The sequence below is a fragment of the Limulus polyphemus genome, unplaced genomic scaffold, assembly GCF_000517525.1.
Source record: "Limulus polyphemus unplaced genomic scaffold, Limulus_polyphemus-2.1.2 Scaffold781, whole genome shotgun sequence".
Taxonomy (NCBI): Eukaryota; Metazoa; Arthropoda; class Merostomata; order Xiphosura; family Limulidae; genus Limulus; species Limulus polyphemus.
The window spans coordinates 16306-34925 of record NW_013666391.1 but is presented as its reverse complement, the minus strand read 5'-3'; the positions used below and the strand labels follow the sequence as shown (position 1 = coordinate 34925).

The 18620-nt window shown below is 32.9% G+C and overlaps 1 protein-coding gene across 1 annotated transcript in view; it reads left to right on the top strand.

The window, feature by feature from the left end:
* The window catches only part of LOC111086013 (caskin-1-like), an 82588-nt gene that overhangs the window by 51976 nt on the left and 11992 nt on the right, over positions 1 to 18620 (top strand). Inside the window, exon 2 of the mRNA XM_022387241.1 lies at positions 15946 to 15997. Within this exon, the coding sequence (XP_022242949.1) occupies positions 15946 to 15997 (52 nt within the window). The remainder of the gene's footprint in view (positions 1 to 15945; positions 15998 to 18620) is intronic.

The following is an 18620-nucleotide window of genomic DNA, read 5'->3' as shown; positions in this document are numbered from 1 at the left end:
CACAAGGCACAGAACGTATATCCTATAACATTCACCAAGTTGATTGCAACTATGATATACAACTTAGATTAGAAAGGTCTAACACAAGGCACAGAACGTACATCCTATAACATCTACAAAAAAAGAACTGCTAGTCTTCAAATGATATAAGTAGCTATATGTTTTCAAGAATTATGCTAATTTGATCCAATGATTTTCATTTTCTTTTCACTTCTTAAAACCCGTTGATTTTTGTGGTGACAAAAAGCCAGCTAAAGTTTTATCACAGCTCTAAAATCGTCCCACTAGTTGATTTTCTACATTTTTTACAACCACCTATTCCAAAGCCCTGTAAAAGCTGAAGTGATAAAAAGACCAACAAACAGAGCGAGCATATTAAAACAATACATTAGAACGTAAATGTTTTTATCTTTGTTTCAAGATTTTTGGACAAAATTATACAAAGAAGTATATCCGTATTTTTGTGCTGATAGACTAGAGAAGACAACTAGCCAACAGTGGCTACGCTTTTCACGTCGAATAGGGAGATTTGTTCGGCACTCTAAAAAGCGCGCGCACTACCCCAAAGTACATGACGCGTTTTGCATTAACGGGCTGCGAACATTGAATCCTCGTTCACACCTAGAAGTCCACTACATAAATAAGCGTATGTGTGAGTAATTTATTTTATATTGAAAAATAGAAATTTACTTAATGTGCACATTAATAGCAGGTAATTTTATCTCAACTTCCTTATACTTAGTCCGTTATTAAACAAATCAAACAATTCCACTACGAGCAAGCACTTACTATTGTAGTTAATCGAACATATGCAATTTACACAATCTTATTTTGCAAAACCTTTATAAGCTCAATACAAAATTCAGTATTTGTTTTTTAAACTACCATGCCCACTATAATATAAATTTGAAGACACCTATTAAACAGACATTTTCAATACACTTTGGTATCTTATAGCTAGCTCAGAGTAAGCTTCGTAGGTTATAATGTTAAAGTTCAATGCCCGCAGCGTACAGTGCAGAAAGCCCACTGTAATGTTTTACGCTATGAACCAAACAGTAATAATACTCAATAATAATTCCGCGAAGATGTAATTTTAGTTATTATTTGAAAACTGTAAAAACAGGCTATATAATTGAATTAATAATGTTTTTTTAATATTTTCATATGAATTTCATTAGCAAACAAAAGAACCAGCAAAAACATTAGGAACTAACTTTGTTTGTAAATAATATACAATACTTAGAATAAATCAAAAATATTTAACTGTGGCAGGCCAACAGTTATAAGGTCGTAGTTCAATTTCGCAAAGGTTCATGTTACCTTTAATTTCAGCTCTTGAGGTGTAGTTCTTTAACCCATAAAAACTAACGTAAGATTCATTTTTAGTGACAACAGGCACATGACCTATATAACCTCCCAAACTTAAGATATAACTCTAGTGACAAGGGGCGCAAGACCCATAACATCCCAAACTTAAAATATAACTCTATAGTGACAAAGGTCGCAAAGCCTATAACATCTCAAACTTCAGATATAACTCTAGTAACAAGGGGCGCAAGACCCATAACATCCCAAACTTAAAATATAACTCTATAGTGACAAAGGTCGCAAAACCTATAACATCTCAAACTTCAGATATAACTCTAATGACAAGGACATGGACGTAATCCTTTTAAAATCAGTTGAAAACTTAATATTTCTAAGGAGCCTGTCGTTTCCGAGATTGGGTTCATGGCTTCCTACTCTGAAAAGAAATCCCCATTCTTTGACTTAAGAGACAGGTTTTGTTGAACATAGCCTAAATATCTATATCTAATTACATTTCGCTGTTCTTTAATAAATAAAAAGAGGATTATCAACGAACAACATCGATATCATTAATTAACTCTTAAAGTGATTGATACATTAATTGTCTTACTAGGTTTGCTGTTCAGCTCCCCCTGTCGATATACTTTTTTCTCTCCGGCATGATTACACTAATGAGGCTAAATCGATTTTTTCTTTACACATATATAGGCCATTTAATTCTAGGTTTTTGTTCTCTTTGTACTGATACTAAGCCCGACAGCTTTATAATATATTTTCATAATGCATTGGAAATATCATTAACGTTTGAAGTCCTGCTAACAGTATCAGTGGGATTATCTTAACAACTTGCAACTTGATAGTAAGCTAGCAATTGAGCTTATATGATTTTTCTATAGAAAAAAAAGGAGTCATTTCTGTTTATGCACTGCAAAGACACTTTGCATGTGTTTATGAACCTATCCTCTTTGTAGACGATATGCAAATAGTTGTGGACCTATCCTGTTTGTAGACGATATGCGTGTAATTGTAAACCTATCCTGTTTGTAGACGATATGCATGTAGTTGTGAACCTATCCTGTTTGTAGACAATATGCATGTAGTTGTGAACCTATCCTCTTTGTACACGATGTTCATGTAGTTGTAAACCTATCCTGTTTGTAAACGATATGCATGTAGTTGTGAATCCATCCTGTTTATGTTTGATGTGCATGTAGTTGTAAACCTATCCTGTTTGTGTACGATGTGCATGTAGTTGTAAACCTATCCTGTTTATGTGCGATGTGCATGTAGTTGTAAACCTATCCTGTTTGTGTACGATGTGCATGTAGTTGTAAACCTATCCTGTTTATGTTTGATGTGCATGTAGTTGTAAACCTATCCTGTTTATGTTTGATGTGCATGTAGTTGTAAACCTAAAGGATTTATGGTATAGCAGCAATATGTCGTAATGAGCTTTAAGTAGGTCTTTAAGAAGAATGTTTTTATCATATCGACAGAAGTATTGAGTGTCGGTCCCTCTTGTACGAACATGATATATGATTAAACTGATACAAACAAACATGAAAAATACTATTTACCCATTATCGCTTGTTACTGTAATTCAAACAGTTCTTTATAATAACTCTAACAGAAGGACATATATTCCAATCTTAACAAAATATATCACGTATGTTAAGGGATACCCTTATGTTAGTCTAGAAATTTTGGTATACGTGGTGGGTATAAGAAGCTCCTACCTATAATGGTAGGTACAATATGTATGAAACGTTATTCTAAGTATAGGAATTAGATGGACGTTTCTATTAAGGTAATGACTGAAAATTCACTACAGAACACAAGCACATTTAGAAACATTAATGCAACAGCTCAGCAAAACTTTGGGGTATCAGGAATTCTGCCATTTTCAAGCTCTTTCTATTCACCTTTAAGGCGATCAGGTTATTATAGTTAAGTCAAATTTCACTATTCGATCAGACAAGAGTAACCCAAGCGCTGGCGGTGGTGCTATTGACTAGCTTATTTCATTTAGACCATCAGTTCAGAATCAGGGACGACTCGTGTAGTTTTGGGCAAAATTCTGAGACAAACGACCAGAAATTCACCGAAATAAACTATATCTCAAAGGAATGATTAAATAAATGACTTCTTCGCGTTCACATAAACAAGAAGATGTATCAGTAAAAGAAAGTAACACAGCGTACACTCTAGATCTCTATAACTATTAACAATACACACAAACAAAAGATTTTGATTCATTACATGTTGTGAGGACCTAATGGGTGCATGAGAATAATATATATATATTTATTAATTAGTTTGATCACAAGAAGCTGATGTTATAGTTAACTATGAAGCCAAAACTATAAAAAAGGAACTAGAGGTGTTTGATATAAGAAATAATTACACAATAGAACTAAATCCTGCAATGATTAGAATGAACTAGAGGTATTTGATATAAGAAATAATTACACAATAAAACTAAATCCTACAATGATTAGAATGAACTAGAGGTGTTTGATATAAGAAATAATTACACAATAAAACTAAATCATACAATGATTAGAATGAACAAGAGGTGTTTGATATAATAAATAATTACACAATAAAACTAAATCCTGCAATGATTAGAATGAACTAGAGGTGTTTGATATAAGAAATAATTACACAATAAAACCAAATCCTGCAATGATTAGAATGATTTGTATAATAAGATGAGTACCTTGGCTATTGTGATATTTTCGGCCATAAATCCACTAGGTTTCGCTAGTTCTGGAGATTTAGGTTAGTCATAAATCCATATGCTACGTTAGCTATTTAAAATGATCTTAATAAGTGTAAACATTAATAATGATGGTAAATATTAATATATTAAGATCATTTTAAATATTATAACCAACGATATTAATGGAACAAACTTTAAGTAAAAATGGAGTAGTTCATTACTTTCATTGAGATTTTTAATATATTTTGCGTGAAAACAACAACACATGACAAATCTAAAGACAACGGCCACACTTTCGTGACAAATGATTTAGTTAACAAGCCTTCCTATCGTATTTGAAAATGTTTATTTAATATGTTGTTCACTTTAGAAATTTATCTGCAAAGTAAATAAAAGGACTAGCTTTGAAATAGAAATAACCATATTAAGCAAAGTACCAGTTCATCTTGCTCTATGTTATTTTAGAAATAACCATATCAAGCAAAGTACCAGTTCATCTTGTTCTATGTTATTTTGGAAATAACTATATAAAGCAAAGTACCAGTTCATCTTGTTCTATGTTATTTTATAAATAAACGTATAAAACAAAGTACCAGTTCATCTTGTTCTATGTTATTTTGGAAATAACCATATTAAGCAAAGTACCAGTTCATCTTGCTCTATGTTATTTTAGAAATAACCATATTAAGCAAAGTACCAGTTCATCTTGTTCTATGTTATTTTAGAAATAACCATATAAAGCAGAGTACCAGTTCATCTTGTTCTATGTTGTTTTTATGATTAAAAATATAATTGGACATTTTACTTAGAAAGAGAAAAACAACAACGTATAATTAGGTGCTTTATTGAAAAACAAGAAGACACATGATTGACTATTCTATTTAAAAACAAGATTATTATTGGATATTTTATTTAAAAACAAGAACGCGTATGATTAGATATCGTGTTGAATAACAACGACGATATAATTATGCTTCTGTCGTAGTTGTAAGTCATTCTAGTATTGAGTGCTTGTTATTCGAATTATTGCTTATGGTCGATATTTTATAAGGAGTTTTCTAGCAGGTCCGAGCTTTGGTTTGGACCAACGATTTTCGATAATGGTAAACGTAGCGAGTATTTTGTTTTATGAGCAGACTTTATGTGTGTATATGTGGAGGAGGGGGGGGAGTACGAGAGAACTGTTCCCCAGCTAAAAATTGATGCTTAAACGTGTCCTTGTGTGAAAAGTTTGTCTTTTAATTTTCAAAAATAAACAGTGTATATATAAAAAATGGAACTATAAAAAATTAGAATGTGTAGTTGTGCCATTAGTGTTTTAGAGATAGTCTAGTGAATTTAGTTTCCACAAGTTTTTCGTAGAAATGACACTTATTTGAATGTTTTAATTATATTCTGTTTTTAAATTCAGGTCCTATGTTGAGGACTTATCAAGCAAAATTCTCGCAGTTGATTATTTGAACATGCTCAGGTCCAGAATTGGTTATAAATTTCAGATGTTAATTACATTTTCTATTTTATTTGGTTTGGGATTACGAAATAATGCACAAGTTAGAAATAATTATTTACTTTCTGTATTAAATCATTAATAACACACCGTTATTTTGACATAAAAATTTTTTTCCATGATAAAGACCGAATATTTTTTAACGAAGATTTAGAAGCATGGCATTTTTAAATTTAAGTAGAAAGTATTCGTATATACTGAATACATTTGTCATGTACTGTTATCATTAAAACTACTGTTATTCTTTGAATGAACAGCGCCACCTGTACTTATGTGAGTACGTCTGAATTACGTAGTTGAGATATGTTTCATATTGAAAAATAAGTGGTGAACCGAGCAAAAAAGATTAGATTGTGTGTGTGTGTATATGTACAAATCTATTTTGTGAAATTCAGATAAGTTTCTGTGGCTCATATTTGAAATGACCAATAACAAAACGTCTGGCTCATAATGTAACATGTCAATATTTATTTATTTCTTACTTCGAAGGTAACATTTCAAGCTCGGCTTCAACTCAAAGATCAATAACATTCCGAGTACAACATCTTCACAATAAATTGCCATCTTGAGAACAATATAAAATTCAGTACGCCTACCTACATCACTTACAGCTTCTTGCGACTCTAAGGTAAAGCACAAAACATTTTTATCCTATTATTCATAGCTGTCTTGAGTAAAAATGCTGAATTGATTACCATGATGAGTGCTTTGGAATAGCTGCGCTGGAACAAATGTCATTTTGCCAAGAAGATTACGAATGAAGTGAAGTTCCAGCTAATCGTATTTGAGAACTGGTAGTTTATTAACTCAGAAGAGATTTCTTCCAACCCTTAGTATCTATTCCTACAGTCCACCCAGTGTTTCCTCAATTCCCGAGCTACAGAGTCGTCAGATGGAGAGCGGAACAGGCGCCACCTTTCGTTTGATTCTGAGCGCTTTTCTTCTGTTTAAAGTGTGCAATGACGGTGCTTGAAACACACGTTGTACAGAGGAATAAATTCCATAAGTAACTGACACCTAAAGGATTATTCAGTGTGGTGCGTACATTGAGGTTACCCTTAATTAAATTGATGGATGCAAGTAATTAAGACACCGCTGCTAAGAGTACAAATACTGGTCTAAGTTTGTGATTAAATAATATGTGGAAAGTTTTCTACTTAAAAGCAAATATAATTCTGTTCTCCACTCAGGTAATGAAGTCGGAGAATTCATCACAAATTCTTTAGAGCACCCTGTTAATAACAATATATATATGAATCCCACTTAAAGAATGGATGTGATGAAATCTTGAAGTATTTTCGATCATCTATGGCACTAAGGAAAATGCTCTTTTTTTCATCGTGAATAAATAACATGAGAATTATTATTTTTTATGCTACAGATTAATGCAAGTTTTAATTTATACATATATATTTACGAAATGATGATTTATTACTTATGGTACGTACAACTTCAATATATGAACTGTTACTTTAAATAAGGATGCCCGCGTCACATGTGTTCTGTGAAGATTTATCTTGGAAATAGCTTGCTACAAATTGATCTTAACTTGGGAAAAAAAAGTCTATACGATTCTTGTCATTTAAGCGCCACATGAAGTTCTATCTTGTTGAGAGTTGTAGAGATTAGACTTTTAGCTAATCGTTTCTCTGCAATCAACAATCACACGTTGAATACGACAGCGTTTGTTGTATGTTTTAAACTTAGGTATAAGTTGGAGAAAGTATCTACTTTGTTGCAAATATTAGCCAAGAATCTGGTAATAATATACTTTGTGGAGAAAAGCAATTTGTTATATATACCTGAAAACCAAATTATGTTTCTATATATATATATGTTTTCAGGATCATATACGAAATGTAATACAGGGATATCATGATCTCAACCATGACGACAGCGAAAAAAAACAAAAAAATCATGTGGAGTCTGTTTATGTAAAATATATTTTACTTAGGATATACAGAATTATGTGGTTTAGAATAGTGCACGATTCACAGAAAACTTTCGTATGTAACTGTTATGTTATAAAACTCAACACTAAATATAGTAATTGCTTGACATTGTCTTGGATCCTTTCTCACAATATCAAAGATCTCACATACGATATGTACTATCAATGGAACCGTATAGGTTGTTTCCCCACGTAAAAAAATCCAACGGTGTCTATTAAAAAAAAAAAGAGTTCAGTTTTCATACTAGAAATGTTTGACTTGTTGGAAACACCAGTTAATCAAAGGGGAAAAAAAACCTTTTGTCTCAGAAATGCTGATGTTAAGAGTATAGCAAAAAAAAATCTCTCTCAGAAACAACAAAATAAAAAAGATGCATGAGCAAAGACTTGCCCAGAAGCACTACAGTTTTATATAACTTGCCCAGAAACACTACAGTTTTAAATAACTTCGTGTTTCGTACCCCTTTTTATCTACAGTTCATTAGCTGACAAAATGTTTTCATTTATTTGCTTTTAGAATCGTCACGCAAGTGGCTACTTGCATATAGCTTCCTTAATTTTGAACTGAGAGATAGTAGAGATATAAGGCAGCTAGTCAACAGTATAAGGCAGCTGGTCAACAGTACCCACCACCAACTCGTATGCTACTCTTTTCTGACTTAATAATGATATTTTATCGTCACTGTTATTGAGATCTCATGGCCCCAAAATGTAGAACGCATCTATAGGCGAACCATGAATCCTCGAATTTACAGCCTGGACACGCTAAGCTCAGGTATTCTTAATCTTTCATCATGATATTTGGAGTTTCTGGGTGATAAGACATACTTTTCAAACATTTTAGATTGAAATTTTGAAAGCTACTCTTCATTTTGAGATTAGAACATTGTAAGTTTTGAAATTACTGCACAATGATTTATTTTAAAGGTTCTAACTAAACGGTAGTTACTGATCCAAGCCTACGGAAATAGGTTTGAACTATTCTATTATAAGTGTATTCCCATTGGATATCTTCTAATTAATGACAGAAAGAGAATGTTTCAAATTAATATACTACTACAGCCTGGACTACTATAGAAGGTATCTTTCCGCTAGGTGTCGCATATAATAGTTATGTACTTTGTGGTGTTCCAAGTAGAAAATCTGTATTTATATGTGTCCGCTTGGCTTATCCGAATTGACTTACAAAATAAAAAATCAAACCATCAACGAGTAGGCCTTTTTCTTTGAAAATTATTTTATTTACAAAACCTGTCAACTACAACCACGGTTTGTACATACCAAGTTTGGTGATGGTATTAAATGTATTTTATTCCCAAAACGTATGAACTACGCTTTGTACATGCCAAGTTTGGTGAATCTATTAATAGTATTTTATTTTTAAAATGTATCAACCACGGTTTGTACATGCCAAGTTTGGTGATTCCATTAAAAGTATTTTATTTCCAAAACGTGTGAACTACGCTTTGTACATGCCAAGTTTGGTGAATGTATTAAAAGTATTATATTTCCAAAACTTGTCAACTACGGTTTGTACATGCCAAGTCTGATTTCTCTGTAGTTGTTATTTGGTCAAAGGACCCAAGAGGTTCAGGTACACGCTGAACTTCTGCCTCCTTCTTTGATTGTTGTTGGTTGCTTGGTTCTGTTTATAAAGCCTGCACATTTCTCCACTATATCCGATAGGTAGGAATATCTATTTTTACAACATGCAGCTACTGCATGCTAGCTACGTTTGACTTTTAAAATTAATGTACTCTCATTTTTCAGGAAATTTTAAAGTTTTCTATTCATTGGAAATGAAATTAAATTGCAACTTTAGAGCTTTGTTTTAAGATTTAAAGATAAAAGCCGAGTGAAGAAAGTGTAGTTACCTTGTGTCCTTTTGCAGCAGTTTCAGTGATGGTAACACATTTCAAGGTTAACTGTCCTTTATCATTATGTTGTACAAAGCTGATACCTAAAAAAGACTCATTCTATTTCATATTCTAGAGAACTGGTCTTGATTTTACTATTTCCAAATGGTAGAATGGGTTGGTTTTAAATCAATCTTATTGTCTCTGCTTTTGGTGAAAAATGCGATTTTTACCTTTCCACAACTAGTAAAAAATATCTTTATTCAGAAACATTTGACTGAATTTTGCAAATGTGTTTTTTGCACGTGGTTATAACATCCTTGTAAGTAAGATCATGAGAAGTGGGTAGGTCATATACTAATACTTTTTCTTAGACTGTTCCATAAAGCTTATGCTAGGCTATTTCAGTGTCATTTCTTCCTGAAGTGGTATCATACTCATTTCAAAAAGGTGGTGCAGAGACTTGTCGAAGTTGGTATTAGCTGAGGCTTAATCTCAAGACCTTGAACATACAAATTGGGAATGACTGTTGAGTGGTAATCTTAGGAGAATGGAATTGCCATCATTCATACCACGTTGAAAGTGTCGATTCTCGTCCAAGTTTGATGGCCCTTAATTTTAATCAGTGTTTAATTTTTGAGCGAATTTCGTACACGTGGCTTGAGCCACGAGGTCAAGGTTTTACCTCTTAGGCACTTTACTTGTGCTAAGTAATGTTGTATTCATCGTTTTTGAAGTAATGAATTATATTTTTTGCCGTGAAAGCATACTACTATAAAAACATCATTAAATATATTTAATTATTGATACGCGTGTATAGGAAACTTAATATATAAAGTCCTCCATCTGCCTTCTTTTTTGTGTGTGCCACAAATACTTATGAGGATTGGCAAAATAACTCATGTGGCTTGCTGGAGCTGAAGCTACCCATAAATGTGCCTTAGCCTTCCCTGTAGTCCATGCACCCATCGAACAATGCTTACTGTTTGACGGATTTATTATTATATATCTATTTTAATATCGATGTTTGTTTAAATGAAATTTATATTTAGAAATGTACATAACTTATACTGTTAAATATGCATCGTGTAACTCTCGCCTATTCTCTAATGTTGTGTGTACGTAAACGCTAGTGTTAGCGTCAGTATTGTTACATAAACTGAAATTTCAAGAAACTCTCCAGATGTCTATAAATATAACCAACGCGACGCGCCAAAAACAGTATTTATTATTGGTTTGCTATAGTTGGTGTACTATAAACTTCAGAAGCTATAACTGTGATTGTTATAACGTTTATTAATCGGAAAACTTAAGATATTTGACCGGGAACATTTATAAATTTCGAACATTACAAACCATTTAACTTCAGTGGATTCTCATCGGACATTAGTACTTTTACGAAAACATTACCCAACGTCATCGGTAGAAAAAATCCGCGTGTGATCAGTGAAGACCACAGAGCCAGCTAGCTCCCTATTAAGTGAATTATACCTACATCAAATCGAAATTAACTCGCTCATTATGAACCCTCGATAAGATATCAAGGAACTTCCATATTAGAAAGAAGAGTTTATATTGCTTGCAAGTTTGTAAAACTTTGGTATATAAATCATTGTTTGTAATAACTATTTGTAATAACTGTTATTGTAAATTGTGTTATTGGTTGTATATTAAAATATATTTGTATTAAAAAATAAAAACTTTGTATATCAATCTTGTGAGCAAATATCATAAATTGGATATATATCGGGATTTATTTAACTACTAAATCTAAATTACAATTTAACTCCGTTTTAGGCTATTTGAAATTGTAATACGTAACAACTATTAAAGCTAGTTTACTACCTAGATACTACTGTATGTATTCAGATGATGTATTCTAAAACCAACCTCAGCTCCGTAATCGGGAAGAGGCTGATGCCGCTCCTGGTGGACCCCCAAGGTAGAGTTTAAATGTATAAGCAATCGGACAAATATTTTGAGTTTAGTAGCCATTTCAACTTTGCCTCATTAATGCAGCGAATGAGGGGTCAATTGGGCGAGGAATTTGGCAAGGAAATAAATAAAACCGATGTCAAACGAAAATGATAGTTAATACAGTTTAATTCCGCGGGTAGTGCAGCACAGGTACTTTTGTATCGGACAAACGGTTCGTGTGCTACAGCTCCAAATAGTAGAAGGGGCGTCCCACGCCCTCATATATACCACTACTTGGTAATTATGAAAGCTTATGAGTAAGCCCGACATTGCCGAACATTTTTCCTAGTATTAAAATAAGTGTTTAAGAAATATGTGTAGATATATATGTATAGTGAAACTTAAAGGCGACAGTATTTAGTCGATATTTTGTATAGTAACTCATCACTGTTTGTATACGCATTACCAGGGTATACACAGTCTGTTATATATTTCAGGAGAGATCTGCTTGTTAGGGTAAGTTGTCGTTCATAGCACATACGATTAGGCTTACTTCATAATATTACGATTCGTTTACCACGATGCTCTAGTTGTGTGGGGTTAATAACTTCCATCTTGTTTGAACATCCAGTTTACACATCTACGCCTGTCTTTCCACCCAACTCTCCCAATATAAGGTTTTATCAATGGTGGTTTTGACCAATAACATCTGTAATATCTATAAAACTATATTTGACTGTTAATAATATCTATATATCCTCTAGTATTAAGGACGACACCAAATACAATCAACTGGACACCTTACCCAATACCAAGAAAACTCAAGAAATAGTTGTGAAGAACTTGGCTAAATCAATTTCGATGAAATTTGAGAGATGAATTTAGGTTGACCTCAAGGGCGGCGGCAAAGGGAGGCTTACTGGGGCAGAAACTTCCCCAAATGTGCCTTAGCCTCCCCTATAGTCCCCGCATCTATTAAAATTTGAACTAGAATTTTAGAATTTGACAACGGTGATGAAGGGAATGTTTCATAGTATGTTGAAGTGTTAAGATGTGCAGTACATATGGGCTTAAACTAGTTGCTATGTGTAACACAGTTGGATTTTTATCCAAGAAAATGATGTTGAAAGCAATATTGAAATATTGAATTTTTATACACGAAACAAGATGTTAGAAAATATCTATCAGTTGAGGTAAGGATTAATCCTAGAGGCATTTTAATGATCAAACTAAACGCCTAGCACACCTTCTCTTTTCTCACAAACGAGTTTAACAAAGTCAAAATTGTGGATTTTTAGTGGTCACTAACTTTTCTGTGATATTCCACAAGATGTCGCCACAGAGAGTATTCTATACTATGATTGCTTAGTGTTTGTTTGTAATTAAGGAACAAAGCTACACAATGGGCTATCTGTGCTCTGCCCACCATAGGTATTGAAACACGGTTTCTAGCGTTGTAAGTTGGCAGACCTGTGGTTCGTTAACACCATGCAGATATTTCACTCTGACTAATTTTGACGTGTTCCCAACCAGTCTATCTTAACTTCAAAACACACGAGCTGCAAACTTTCTATACACATATGGTATCGCATGTTTCAATAACTGGTAAATGTGTCACTAGGGGGCGACTGCTTAGTATTCCGTTTCGTTTGTTCGCTTAATTTATAGCGCAAAGCTCTACAATAAGCTATCTGCGCTTCGTCTATCACGAGGAATCAAGCTGTTAATCAACGAGACAGTGAAAAGCGAACACTCTTGACCATTGAGGTTAAAAGCCAGCCTACTAACTATTATTTATAAGACCTTTTTTAATTACTAGACGCTGGTGGTAAAATACTTTTTACTTACTAGCTATTGTTGGTAAAGCACTTTATACCTACTCAAATCACCCAACTATGACAATCTTAAATGTGCGAAGTGTTTATTATCGTTAGCGCTTTTTGCAGTAATGAAGCTTATCTTTAATGGTCCGTTGTTTTTTGACAAAATGAACAGTTTTGTAAGATAAAGTATTTTGCCATCAAATGGTTAACATTAACATACTCCTAAAACAAAACTGTTTTGGTGAGCGGGTTTTTCTTGTTCAGATTATACGGTTGACGACAAGCCATATTGGAAAAGCGTATCTTCCGAAATATTTCTGCTAATCGTATTTTAATGATTAGTTTTGAAAAACACTGTGAAATGAGTCGCTGAAAGCTATAAGTATTGAATAGGGAGGCTGTGAGTATTGTTTAAATGGGATCTAATGACCATAATTTGCGCAGGAGAAAAAGTAAAATATCAAGGCGACAGTTGATTAATATTGTAGGAGTGAGTTCTTTTTATCACTTAGTGTTCTTTTTACCATGAAAAATAAAAGGTCCGGAGCTACATGGGCATTCAAAGAGAACACGAGTATGATCATATCTTGCGAGAGTGATGGATTTTGATCTGAATGTTAAATAATTAAAGATAATAATGTTTTCATTAAAATTATATGGAGAATTACATTCCATCAAGCTGACAAACAATTGGGTTCTGTTTAGTTAAATGATGATCGATTAAAAAAAAAAATCTAATCGTCATTAGTCTAATGAACTCTTTATTACAATAATTCAATACACCAGTAGTTGTATTTGGGAAACATTTTCTCTGATTTGTAAATGGAAGGTTTAACAACTACTACAACGGAGTTGTTGAATGCTGAAAGGGGTGCTAGTAAGGCTTAGAACGGAAATATATTTCAGTAAAAGTTTTATTCTTCATAGGCTTTTTTTAATAGTGAATCTTCAATTTATTTCAGACAAACGTCTGAACTTCATTAATATGGCCTAGCTGTTAGGGCACTCGACTTGCAATCTGCGGTTCACGAGTTCGATTCCCGTCAACGAAGACACTCGTTCTTTCGGCAGTGGAACTTGTTATAGCGTGGCTGTCAAACCTACGAGTGGTTGGTAAAGAATAGCCCAAGAGTTGGCTAGTTCTCTGTCTCTGCTTCATTTTGTCATTTCTTCTAAGTACAGCTATTTCTGTTCTCTCTTCTCCACATCTTTTTTTACCTTCTCTATTATTTTGTTATTATTTTTCTTGTACAGTTTTTTTTCTACCTTTCCATTTTCTATCCTTATCGCGTTTAATTCACCTTATCTTCAGACATTTTTCAATAACCCCCTACTTATTGCTGGCAAGGCACTTTGTACATGTAATTCAACTACGATAGTGTTCAATGTATGAAGTGTTTATTAGGTTTTTCTGATGTTTTGTTACAAGTATTTTACATATTCTATTTGTATTATCTACAAAATTATTTTCCTTCTTCTGTACGTTTCTTTTTCTTATAGTTTTTTTATTTTTTTAAAACTTATCTTCTCTCTCTCTTCAGGCCGGGCGTATCATAGAGATAACAGTGGCAATACTGTGAATTCTAGAGTTCATGGTTCGCATCCTGTCGCCGCAAAAAAAGAGGTCCGTATTTTAGGACCGTTGGGGAGCTTTAACAGTGACGGTCAATTCCTACTATTCGGTTAGACGAGAGTACCTCAAGAGTTGGCGGTGGGTAATGTTGAGTAGTTCCTTCACTCTAGTCTCTGAACTCGAAATTATGGACGGTTATGCGATAGCTTTTGTGTAACTTTCTGCGAAATATGAAACAAAACATTTTATTCAGACATTTTTTCTCAACTTAAATACCTTCTTTTCCCTCTGCATATTTTTTCGCTTTTTGTACACGTACCCTCCAGTGGCACAGTGGTATGTCTGCGGACTTATACTGCTAGAAACTGGGTTTCGATACCCGTGGTGGGCAAAGCACAGATAGTCCTTTGTACAGCTTTGTGCTTAATAACAAATAACAATTGTATACGTTTTCATTTTTATTTCTTACATTTTGTTCATTTTACTTTCAATCCCTACACACTTTTCAACTTCTGTTATGTTGTTTTCTTTGTATTTGTACTTTTCTAATAATATAGTTACAGCCATGGTTCAGATTCATTTCCCAACTAATATATTTTAGCAAATTTCATACATGATCTCTTCTGGTTATCTTCATCTAGTAACTGTGAAGGTAGAGTTTTCTAGTTATTAACCTGGATTTTTTCATTCTTCCTGTGAAGCTAGAGTTTTCTAGTTATTGAACTGGGTTTTTTCATTCTTCCTGTAAAGCTAGAGTTTTCTAGTTATTGAACTGAATTTTTTTCATTCTTCCTATAAAGCTAGAGTTTTCTAGTTATTGAACTGAATTTTTTTCATTCTTCCTATAAAGCTAGAGTTTTCTAGTTATTGAACTGAATTTTTTCATTCTTCCTATAAGGCTAGAGTTTTCTAGTTATTGAACTGGATTTTTTCATTCTTCCTGTAAAGCTAGAGTTTTTTAGTTATTGAACTGATTTTTTATTCTTCCTATAAAGCTAGAGTTTTCTAGTTATTGAACTGGATTTTTTCATTCTTCCTATAAAGCTAGAGTTTTCTAGTTATTGAACTGGATTTTTCCTTCTTCCTGTAAAGCTAGAGTTTTCTAGTTATTGAACTGAATTTTTTCATTCTTCCTATAAAGCTAGAGTTTTCTAGTTATTGAACTGAATTTTTTTCATTCTTCCTATAAAGCTAAAGTTTTCTAGTTATTGAACTGGATTTTTTCATTCTTCCTGTAAAGCTAGAGTTTTCTAGTTATTGAACTGAATTTTTTTCATTCTTCCAGAATTGCTGGGCTCCAATAAGAGAAGCAGTATTAACATTCAGGATCCTGATGGGTGAGTTGCCTCATTCAATTATTAATATAATATCGTGTTATTATTCTTCAGTAAATTTTGCTTATTTTCCTTTAAGTAGTTTATTTCTCTACAAGTGTTTAACATTTTGTAAGTAAAATGAAAAATAATTTATCAGTGTCTGTGTATGTGCACAAAGGCAAGTTTGAAATATTCAGTTTTATTACTTGCAGTGTGTAACAACGGATATGTTACTTGTATGTTATTGTTTGCAAAATAGTTTTCAATAAATGTGATTTGTGTGTGCGAACGCAAAGCATTCACAATTTTTAGAACAATATCATCTCGTAAAATGTTTACAAAAAAAACAACAGATTACCCATTGTGGTTTAGTTTGTTAAATGTTGCCACATGATATAATTGGCCTCCGACCTCGAAATGTATATAAACAGTTGATTTTAATCTGTTTAACCTATTTAAGCATTTGATTGTAACCTATTTATACAGTTTTATTTAACTTGTTTATCTGTAATCTGTGTTCTTATATCACGAGTACAAAAACTGTCGCTTTAGAAATTTTAGAAAAAGCTTTACAATTGAACATTCGAGACCTGCTATTTATTTAACGTAAGTGACTCTCAGAAACAGAAGTGTCTCTTTGAGTTATTATTTCCCAAGGCTTCTTTTACATATATTTATTTCCACTGAAAATGGATGAATCATATTTAACTTTCACGTTTTTTACTAGCATGTAATCCCTGACAAAGTCAGAGCCGTGGCATTTTTACGACAGAAAGAGCTCCAGATATCTGTTTTCAAATTTACCCAACATTACCAGGCCGAAGCTGAAGGGTGTTATTTTTACCTACGGTTGTCAATAATTCCACGTTAACTATCATCTTAGCCCCTGGTGGAGGAAATTTTTGTATAAGCACCCAATGAAAGATTGCCTTTTGAAGCATAAAAATGCTATAAAACAACATCTGCTAGCTGTAAAGTTGCAGCAAGATGAGATTTCAGCGAGATTCTCCTCCTTGTTATGTGTTAACCAGAATACAGACAAAAACGATTGGTGTAAATTTTAAGTGTGGAATTAAGGAACAGTGTATCGTAACTTTATATAATTGCTTAATCTTTATAGTTGTTAGTTCTTACTGTAAAAATGTCTATACACAAGGACATTAATATCTTTGTGATGATCAGTTTTGCTTTGAGCTGTATCGAGTTTTGTTCCATTTGGTAAAATTATTGAAAACAAAAATAAGATATTTTTGTTTTGTTGATTTTAATTACTCTTGTTCTTGTAATACCCCCCTACAGTTTTAACAACATTTTACCAAACTTCGAACGATCTTTGGTTAGTCGACATCTGCTTAATTCTATGGTGTTCCCCCTCTTTTTTTTTTGAGAGAGTTATTCCTTCTGTATTGAAATTTACAATTAAAGATGCTCTAATATTATGTAATCGCTTCCTTCTAGAACTTTTCGGATGATTGATGCCGAAGATGTAGGCATGCTAGCTAAGAACTTGACATGTAGCTTTAATGCATGATTTTTGTCTATGTGACTATGATTGTATTTATACATTTTTCTGAGTACGAGCTTACACAGCTATTCTTTTGGATGACCATCTACCAAACTTACGAAAATTATTATTGTGATCTTAAAACACAGAAGCTAAAGATACGTTGTCAGGGTCTCAGACTTCAAACATTTTCCTTTTTTATACTTTGTTTTGCCCAATAATAGATAAGTTATTGACCTTAGTTGTTAATAACGCTAAACATGGCGTTAAAGGTGAAGATTACGTAGATATCAAATGGTTTTGGGTTTATTGTTTCAAATATTTTAAGCAATGAAAATACATGTTCTAATTGTGCTGATTTGAGATTTTAAAAGCCAAGGACCCTGATTCAGTATGACTACCGAGGCCGTAAATATAGGTCACAAAAAGGGTAATTAAACTTTTTATGGTTTTATATTGATTTGTGTCTTAACCTTAAAGTGGCTTCAGGGTCAATATCACAGAAAATAAAAATGAACTTGTAAAGTTAACACTCAAACGTGTAATATTCTTTTTGTTTTTATTTCAAATCATCTGCTAACCAAAGCATTGCCTACCTTACTAACAAAATTTGTGAGATGTTTACCTTTCGGATGGATGGCACGTTTGAGCTACATTTTATTTGTAAGCTTGATATTAAAATATTTTAGTCAAACACAATTAGCGATGAAACGGAATATCCATAAAGATTTTTATTGGGACATTTGATAATATTAATAATACGAATACAGAATGAATCAAGGAATATATCAGGCTTCAACGTCACATATTATATTTTCGATTTTACCTTTGGTGAAAGTAATCTGTAATATTAGAATGAGCATCTCGAATTTTAACTATGAAATTTCGTAAGTACAGAAACAAATACAGGTATCAGTTAAGTCATGTAAAAAACCAAATTGAATATTCTCAGGCAGAAAAACAACATCACATTAGCTTACCGTTTTTTCACATTCAAGTTAGTAATAAACTGTTTACCAAGTTACCGAGAAGGTAGTACTCATTCTCTTTAACAACCCGCTGACAGATATTTATTCTAAACAAATACACATGATACTAAATGCAGATGGATATATATGTCCATCTGCATTTAGTATCATG